The 9,998-nt window shown below is 31.6% G+C and overlaps 2 protein-coding genes across 2 annotated transcripts; both read left to right on the forward strand.

The window, feature by feature from the left end:
* Positions 1-375: 375 nt before the first annotated feature.
* LOC141532254 (uncharacterized) lies at positions 376-1,019 on the forward strand. Its single transcript, XM_074250510.1, has one exon. It carries the CDS (start codon positions 396-398, stop codon positions 939-941), a length of 546 nt encoding a protein of 181 aa, XP_074106611.1. The 5' UTR covers positions 376-395; the 3' UTR covers positions 942-1,019.
* Positions 1,020-1,086: 67 nt separating this feature from the next.
* LOC141532255 (uncharacterized) lies at positions 1,087-1,784 on the forward strand. Its single transcript, XM_074250511.1, has one exon. It carries the CDS (start codon positions 1,103-1,105, stop codon positions 1,694-1,696), a length of 594 nt encoding a protein of 197 aa, XP_074106612.1. The 5' UTR covers positions 1,087-1,102; the 3' UTR covers positions 1,697-1,784.
* The last annotated feature ends 8,214 nt before the right edge of the window (positions 1,785-9,998 follow it).

The raw sequence follows: 9,998 nt of genomic DNA on the forward strand, positions 1-9,998 counted from the left end.
TATGATAAGACACGGACAATGAGCCCGTATTGAATTTAGCTCTGAGCACAAGTATTGAAATATGTATGTGTATAGAATCCTACCTCTGGAGTATGTTTGAAGATGTAGGATGTTGGATCCAAGAACTACGAGAATCTTAATGTCAGCTGAGATTGTCTTACATTGCACCGAAATTGGCTTAGACCTCCATCTAGACAATTGATGTATAGATTTTACTAAAGATTTCGTTTCAAGAACACGTTCAACATCAAATGCAGACTTCGTATTCATTCAACCGAGTTGATAATATCAAGAACTAATTAGAATGGGGTTACAGAATGCTTCAAGAATTTCTGTTAATTTTTTTTTTTTTTTTCAGAGAGTATTATTAGATGCAAAACTAATTTCTTAGAAGCATGTCGGTTAGCATTTATAATTCTCCGATCGTGATTATTGATTTCAATGGTTACTACGACCCCAGCAGGGAGTTTACTATCAGAGAGCTGTATATTGTCAGCTTAACTTTGGATCCAAGTGAAAGACGCGTTGATAAACACATTATTTTCAAAGAATGGAGAAATTGGAAAGAGTGGCCGAAAAGGAATTTAATAAATTTGAAGAAATACTTACTTGACTACGGGATTCCTTTGCACAGAGAAGATTCGTATCCTAATCAGAAAAAGTATCTCATGAAAATTTTAAATAAGGACTCGATCATTTTCGTTGAAACTACCGTGAAGAAAATAATATTGCGAACAATTATTGGCAAAGATTATGATATTGAGTCTTTAAGTACCTTGAAGTATCAACCGGATCATAAACGCGGAATGATGCTCGCGTGTCAGTTTCATACCGATGAAGGAAAACGAAATTGCGCCAGAGCTCAAGGAATTTTGATGCGCCAATGGTTTAGTAGTGACAGAAATCAGTTGGCAGTTTTATTTAGACAAAAGCACACTTAATTGAGTCGTTGATAGAAAGATTTTAGTTCTATTTAATAGTATTTGCTTACTAAATTCTTTTTTCAGTGCACAAATTATAAAATGACTCATTAAATGACATTTAAAAAATTTTTTTTCATTATTTATTAGACAAACAATCATTTTCTGCAAACCTGTTAAAAATGTGGAATTCCGAAACTTCTGACGTGAAAATCGACGTCCTTGTAGACTTCAACGGATATTTGAACAGCGACGACGATTTCGTTTTAAGAGAGTGCTTCATTACAAGCTTGCAATCAAACGCTCCAGAGAAACTTTTTGTTTTCAAAGATAAAAAAGATTTGGCCCACATGAGTTATGTTCAACGCCTGAGGATTAAAGAGTATGTTAAAAAGTACGGGATTGACTTGAAGGCCGGTTGGTACCAAGTGAAAAAGCAGAAAGCGCTGTTGAAGAAACATGCTAAGTGTTTTAAGACTATTTGGGTTCGCGATGAAGATAAACGGGATGTGTTTCGATCGGTTGTGGGTAAGAAAGTGGACATTAAATGGTTAAGTGACTTGGGGTATGATGGAGGGACCAGGGTGGAGGACGAGAGGTGTGGGTACCATGGAAAATCAGAGGACACTGAGTGTGCTAGAGAAGAGGCGGTCAAGATGAAGAGTTGGTTGATTCCAAAGCTGGAGACTATCAAATTGAAAGTTGATGATGATAATGACGTTCTGAAAAATCTTGATAAGTTTAATCAAAATCTTACGGATTTGCCGTACATGTAAGCGCTCTTGTCTCGTGATGAATGATTAAAATTTGAATATACAAATTTTTATTTTATCCTTTTTTTTAAGGTAGACAAAAATTAATTTTTAACTTCCCGCTAAGAAAATTGGAAATTTGCAAAAATCGGGAATTAATTTAATGACAAAACGTGCTCGCGCTAAAGACCTGCAAAAACATTCAGATGCGGAAAAGCTGAAAAAAAAAAAAGTCGTCAATAATTACACATCTCATAAATATTTTTTTTCCGACCACGGGAGTGATAATCATAGTCGAAGAGCAAAAGAGCTGATGAAAAATGAGTTTAAATAAAGTATAGAATACAAAGGTTTTTTAGTCATGCGATTCGACAATAAAACTTGTGAGTTTAGCAGAGCTATATCGTAAACTCATCCCACTTTGTCTATAAGATAACTTGTTCTTTTTCTCTTACACTTAAACATATAATTAATTGCAATTGCTCCTTGGCACCCAACAAAAAGAAATAAAATAAAATATAATCAATAAGAGAAACTGAAACAAAAAATTGGAAAATAAACCCGTTGGTGAATCCGCGTACGTATGAGAGTAGAAGAGGATCATTGGAGCACTCTTGTCTTGAAGCCTTTTTACGAGCCCTTAACCAGGATCTGTAGCCTTATCAGTTATACGCAGCAGCCATTTTACGAGGGTGCAAGATACGACGTATCCTCTTTCTCTCTTTCGTTCTCGTTCTTCGGAAGTAGAAGCTGCGAGCAGAACATGCTACCTATCATCATCTACATCTTCATCTCTGGAGCTTTTTCGCGGTGTACTAAATTTTCATCTCTCTCGCTGACTACGCGGCATTAACATTAGCTACATCTCTAGCTTTTGCTTGAATCTCAAAGCTTGCTGACGACGAAGACCTACCATCGCACTCTTATTCGCTAGACTTGTTCACGTTTCCTTTGATGAACTATCGACTTGCATGCGACGGAATGGAAATTTGATTTCACCCATCGGCTGTTATTGCACTACATTGTTAGTTACCTTTTGGATGTACGAGCTGAGTCAAATATAATTTTAATTTATTGGCTTACTTACTTCAAGGGTAGGTGAGTGTTAATTTTCGAAGTTTTTGATTACAAAAAGAGTTTTTAATTTGAAGATTTTGTAATTTTAACAAAACATGCATGATGATGCATGATTTGAGCATGATGATACATGATTCGAACATGATGACGCATGATAGTAAATGATTCGAGCATGATGGTTCATGATAATACATAAGTGAATTATTCATGCATGATTGTCATGAACCAAACATGTTTATTTTTTTCCTGCGCATGTTAATGCATAAACATGATTAATGGTGCATGTTTGTTTATCATAGTTTATGTTTTGTACATAATTATGAATATTAATGAATCGTCTATGCTCAATTTATGAATAACAATGCATGATTGCCAATGATTCATACATGATTGTGCATGATTTAATCATAATCATTAACTCTGCATGACTGATGTTTTCTCCTCACAGATGTTTCATGCCAGAAATCAGAAATATAGTATGTGGCGCTATCTACCGGAAAATGCCAGAACTACTGGGAAATCATTGAATTAGATTACTGAATGTCCAGTAGTCATATGTCAAAGAAGTATTTTCAAAATGAAACGGAAAGAATTTACGATAGTGGTCAGAAGAATTTGAATATCCAATAGAGAATAACAGTATTTTGTAAGACATATTGTTAGTAGGCAAACAAGACGATACAAGAGCGTAAGGTAAATGGAGTGTCTTTGGAATCCAGACAATTTCGACGTGAAAGCTGGCGTTTTGTTGCCGTTTTAGTTGTAGTTGGTGATGTTGTTGTATTTGCCGCTGTGATGAGATAAGGGAGAATTCGATTGAGAAGGACATAAGACGGCTCATCTCCCCTCATTGGTTCTCGCTAAATCGGGAGAATTTCAAGTATTCACGGTTATACAAATACTGAATCTTGATTCCCCTTTACGACGAATACTCCGACTTCTTAAGGATCCACTCAGACTCTGAGAAATTGGCTAGATGTTTCTTAATATTTCGTTTTTCAACGAAAAATCAATTATTTACCTTCAAATATTTATTTTATCGCAGGATTTTTCAGAGGATATTGAGGATCCTTGAGCTTGCTATTGATAATTAATATGTATTGAAGGCTATGATACTTGTGATTTTGTATCCAAACAATATGATGCTGCAATAACATAATTTCTTTAGCTATTTTTAGTTAAAAATCGGCAAAGTAGAAAAAATAATTCGGACAGCCCGGGCCGGGAATCGAACCCGGATCTTTTGGTCACGCACCAAGGGCTCTTCCAGTCAAGCTATCCGAGACATTATCCGTAAGTACCTTTCAGTCACCTGATAATTTTTTGTTCAACACAATAGAAAAATATTTATTAAAATATAGTTCATATGACTATTTATCAATGCTTAAGGGGTAAAATGGGTTTCACGGTTTCAAAAAATTTTTTTTAATGTTTTAAAAAATTATTTTTCTACAATACACTTTTGTGACATTGTAGACATGATTTTCAAAGATAAATTTAATAAAATGAATATTAATCTAAACAAACTATCAGAATATATTGAATAAAAGCAAAAACGTAATTATCTGACGTTAATAAAACCTGGTGAGAATTAATGATGGTAATTGAATCAACAATAGAGCAATAACTGACAAGTATAAGTAGCGTCTGTCGCCATTGTTTCCTGTTAAATCAAAACCAGTCAAATTTCCATTGTTGTGGTGGTATAAATGTATATGGTATAGTTGTAGAAATGAAAATAACGACATCTAGAAAGCGCATTGGCGTTATAGCATATAGCATACACCTATACACTATATTATGGTGTTAACGTAGCGAGTGAGATAGATAGAGAAGCGACGAGAAAAGCCACCAAGATAAACTGTATATAGATATATAGAGTGATCTCTTTTTGTTGAAATCTCCAGGCCCTCCCATCAGTTCCCTATTGCTACCCCATCTACGCCTTCATACACCCATCCTACGTCTTTTGTTGTGTTAGAGGATTGTATTACATATGTACGTTACTGTATTGTAAGCTCGTGAATTGGTACGAATCCCGACTGACAGATCTGCACAAACAATAGCCGTTTGATTGTACAAGATTTAGTATTGCTTTACTACCACTGAATTTCGAATTCGCGGTATTTTATCCTCCTATCACTATTTACATTTCAATTCAACTCAAGCTTTTATATATTATTTATAAATATCGTGGTATTTGTAGTAAGAAGATATATAAGATTAAAATTCGACTTTTGTCAAAGATCTTTTAATTCTGAAGAGTAGGGTCAACCAAATACGGAATAATTTTTTTAACTTATACTTCTTTAGGCGCGTTATGAAAAAATGAGGAGAGTAGAATTTTAAAATGCGCGCGCATCACTGTAACACAAAAGTAACAGGTTAAAGTTGGCCACAGAATAGAATTAAAAGTATATATTTTTTTAAATGACTATGTTAACTCATATACAGGTTAGTCGCAAAGTATCCAACGAAACGTTGTTATTTTCAAATTCGATAGAAATACCATTTAATATGAAATATATTATTCATATTAATAATCAATTTAAAAAAATGGTCAATTAAATATTTTAGTTTTTATTTAACTTGGTAATAATTTTTTTTAATTAATATTATTTCAAAAATAATAATAATTTCATGAATTAAAATATTTAAACTAAAATATAAATATTGTAGCTCATATTATATTTAGGTATCTTTTTATTGAGTTCATAATTTTTTAATACATACTTAATCATTTTGTTTATCAAATCTAGTAATTCTATCCATATTTTTTTTAATTTATATTACAGACCATTTTAATAATTTTCCGGAATTTTATTGGAAACAAAATCTAGTTTCGTACTACAATATTTGTCTTTTAATTCATGTAATTAATATTATTTTTGAATAAATATTAATTAAAAAGATATCATCACTAGGTAAAATAATAAATAATGAACTATTTTATAAGAAACATATATTTTAAATAAATAATTAAAATATTTTATAATTATCAATTGTAAACTATTGATACTTTGCAACTCCAAAATTAGTTGATTCAGAAAAATCTTAAATAATATTGAATTAAATTCATATGATAATTAATGATTTTATATTTATACGATATAGCTAAATTTTTATTCTAATAAAACTTTTTTGATTATTTTTAATATTTTTACATGTGAAATTTTTTCAATTAATTTTTTTAAATAATTTTTTCAATAAAAAAGACGGAAAGTACAAGATGACACTGGATATCATCCCAGATTATACTCAGTGATGTCTGTGGTGAAAAAAAATTTCAGATAGTAGCTAGTATAATCCAGATTATACTGAGTGATATCTAGATTATACTCATTGTAATCTGGATTATACTAGCTACTATCTAAAAATTTTTTTCACCACAGACATCACTGAGTATAATCTGGGATGATATTCAGTGTCATCTTGTTCTTTTTGTGAAGTGAAGCTTTTTTTCTGCTACCTTTTAAAAAATTTTCACTTAAAAAAAATTTTGTATAATTAAATTTGGATTTCCATAAAATATCAAACCTCTTTAGTTGAAATAATAGACAAGACGAAAATCCATTAGCTTAAGATAAAAAAAATTCATTGCCTTCTAAAGAGAAAAATAATTATTCAGAAACTCATAGCTAATATAAAAAGGAAAAAAAAGAAAAACTTGGATTATAAAGCTCGTACTGAGAGCTATCGTGAACTATATACTAAGAGCGAATGAGTTATGAGGACAAAGAACATTGACGACGATGTAGACGCTACAGAGATCCACGGATGCTCTATAGACACGCTCATGCGACAGTAGTACATATTCGTGATACGAGAACGGGCGTTCAACGAAGACACCGAGTATAAAAGGGACACGAGTATGTATTAATATTTAGCGACGTAGAGTTCGTGTCATATTTAAGTATTTTATTTTTTTTTTTTTTTTTTTTTTCCCCACTTATACTCAACTTTATCCCGCTCCATTGGTCGCAGCCTCCATATCAACTCAAGCTAAAATATTCAAATTTATTCAATAATTTTGAAAAAATTCCCTCAGTTGTCATAATTAATTATTAAGGCAAAAGCACTAAAGCAGATATAACGTATGTTATGTAACTTATGCAGAAGTTAACAATTAGAACATGTGTTAAGCAAAATTTGGTATTTTAATTTGATTGAAAGACAAATTTTTAAATTTAAACCTTAAGCGGGTATTCTGATCTAGAAGCCTAAATTTTACCTTAGTAAATTGTAATTAATACAGTATTCCTTGCGAAAAAATAAATAAATACATCTACCGGCTCCATTATGAGCCCGATAAGACAAAAAATGAGGTGAACCGTGAATAAAAGCTCAAAGCTGCATACACGAAGATGCATACAGGCTGATGAAAAACAAACAGTGATGGAGGTGCCGTTTGATCTTCGAGCTATTCAGTTCCACAAAAAATTTATACGCGACTCATGTCGTACCAAGCCTTCGCCTATTATCTATTGACTATATGTGAAATATATGTGTTCGTGTGTATATATATACCAGACAGAGACGGAGTATTGAAAATGATGACGGTAACACTGACCATGAACGTGTGATGGTTCTTTTGACAGTTGCAACGCATTTGGGAATAGCTTTTTGAGTATTCCCGCTGCATCACTCAGTTTTATCTTAATTGCAACAAAGATTTTTTAGGAAATTGAGGCTTAATGGCTGCTATTATACTGCTCTAATTAAAATTTCTAAAGGGTCTAGAAATTTGAAAAAAAATTTTTTTTTGCATATTTTTAAAATTTAGACCCTTAAAAATATGTCCTTAAATGGATTTTTCAAAGTCGAATTATTTTCGGAGATATAGTGGATTTTGTGAATCGCCGATCAATTCAAAGGATATATTAAATATTATGGATTTTGAAGAATTTCAATTTGGAGTATTTTTAAAAAATTCGAAAAGGGAAAAAAAAATTAATATTTCATGTTTTTTACCTTATCCATATTTTTTAATAAAATAAATAATTTATTTTCTCTGTGTACCATGTAATTTAAAAAAAAAATTTATATTCCTGTATTTTTGACATTTAAAACTCTTTCTCCTTATCGCAACCTATGAATCTTACACAGCTTTGATCACGAGGTTAAGAAGTGAATAATATTAATTAAAAAGTTCTTTAGCAACTCGCGCTTTTTCATTCAACCTTAATATCTATATACATAATATATATATATTTTTTTTTTCACCAAACATTTCCTCTTTCTCCATCTCATTCTTAGTTATCGTCGCAGTCGCAATCCCTTGTCTGATATTTATTCATTCGTATTTATTTATACCTCAAGGTACTCAGACTTTACTTATTTGCGCCGGGTTTTTCTTTAAATGTTGCGCACTCTGCCCCAGCTCGAACTCTTTAATGTTCACCCTCAACATTTTTAACTCCTTTCTCACTCTTTCTTCTCTCCCCGTCTCCTCTTTCTTTCTCTTCCCTCAATTTCAAGTGGCCCTTTATTTCTTTATTTTTACTTTTATTTAACGAATAGAATGAATTTTTATTAATTGAATCGCACGCAACGAGTGACACGATCTCTCACTCTTTTGGCGGTTCTCTAACCCCTTGCAATAATAAATATATTTTTTATTTAAAATGACTTGTTGCGATTCGTCTTATTTGTTCTTTCCATTTTTTTCCGTCAATGCCTTCTTTGACTTTCTCTCTGAGGGTTTTATTATTTATTTATTTTTATTCACCCTTAACTCGTTGACGAAACCAAAGAAAGACTATCAATTGCCCTTTCCACGTCGATGCTCGTTCGGTTATATTTATTTTTTTTTTTTTTCCACCTGACATTGAAAAATTTCGTTATAATAATTATGTAATTGTATTTTTGAATTTCGAAAATTATTTTTATGAATAATTAATTATTTTATTAATAATTAATTATTTGTGAGTATGGATTTAATTGTCGACATCATTATAATTGCCATGAAAAGTTTTTATGGATTAAATAAATTATTTCCCGAAGTTTAACAATGTAGATCATATAGGCAGTGGTATTAACGTTGATGCTTGTATTCAATTTGTTTGCCCGAAATTACTGCTGTTAGGCGGCAGGGTGCAGGGTGAGGGACTTGAGGGTAAGAAATATACAAGATGTGAGAGATGTCGAAAGAGTCTCAGTAAATAAGGACGCTTATGAGTGAGAGTAAGAGTAAAAGTGACGGCGAAGGGGTAAGAAAAGGGAAGGGGTGCAGCGAGAGCGAAAGTCAAAGAGAAGGAAATGAAGAAAATTGTTTAAGGTTAATTCATATCATTGTGTACGTGAAATTTGTTGAGGAAAATTTATTCTATTTATGTCTTAATTTTAATCTTAAATTTTTTGCGTCGCTGTAATTAAATGAAATCGAATAATTTTATTTTGGACAAAGATTTTTAAACAATTTTCATAATTCAAAAATTAAAAAAAATAATTGATAAATCTAAATGTCCAAGAAAAAAATAATTATTTACTGTAATTTGCAATAAAAAAATTGAAATACGATTTTAATAATTAATTAATTAATTTTTACATTTAAATGGAAGAACTTCAAAAATATTATTTATTTCTAAATAAACTCAACGCCCTCTTGCATTTTAAGTGAGTAATAGAAAGAACCAATTGTGAACTGTGTTACCAGCGGTCAGCAGGTTACGGGACAATTGAGTAATGCACAAGCTGCAGCTTGTTTGATTGTAACTTGTATTCAAGTTGCGGCCGTAGATTTCCGTCAATTTGCTTACAACTGTTGTTGAAAGAAGAATTACCGCCAACTTGATGTATAAATTAACCGTAACTGCTGGAAGTCAACACTTACTGAGAAAGCGCTGGCTATCAGGGTGACTTCAAAAAATAATATAAATGGCTGCCTAAAAAATAAAATTAAATAAAATATGATTTTTAATTCCATTATCAAAAAAATTTCAATATAAAGATTAAAAAAAAATATTGTTTGGAAAAAAAGAAATTTTCCACCGTGGAATCAAATTTTTGATTTAGTAAAAAAAAACCCAAATCATAAAATAGTATATTTTCAATTTTCTCGCTCAAAAATTTTTTGTCATAGAGGCCACTCTCAGAAATATAGAGTTTAGACTCCCACTTCTAAACAGATTGTATATATTTACTTTATTATCTTATACCCTGATAGCCAGCGCTTTCTCAGTAAGTGTTGACTCCCAGCAGTTACGGTTAAGTTATACATCAAGTTGGCGGTAATTCTTCACTCAACAAC

Source organism: Cotesia typhae, unplaced genomic scaffold (assembly GCF_013202065.1).
Source record: "Cotesia typhae breed Kobodo isofemale line unplaced genomic scaffold, CoteBio_Ctyphae contig_59, whole genome shotgun sequence".
NCBI classification, from domain to species: domain Eukaryota; kingdom Metazoa; phylum Arthropoda; class Insecta; order Hymenoptera; family Braconidae; genus Cotesia; species Cotesia typhae.

Bases quoted from the DNA above. Each gene is read 5' to 3' on its own strand.
- LOC141532255 (XM_074250511.1), top strand. From the start codon at position 1,103: ATGTGGAATTCCGAAACTTCTGACGTGAAAATCGACGTCCTTGTAGAC.
- LOC141532254 (XM_074250510.1), top strand. From the start codon at position 396: ATGTCGGTTAGCATTTATAATTCTCCGATCGTGATTATTGATTTCAAT.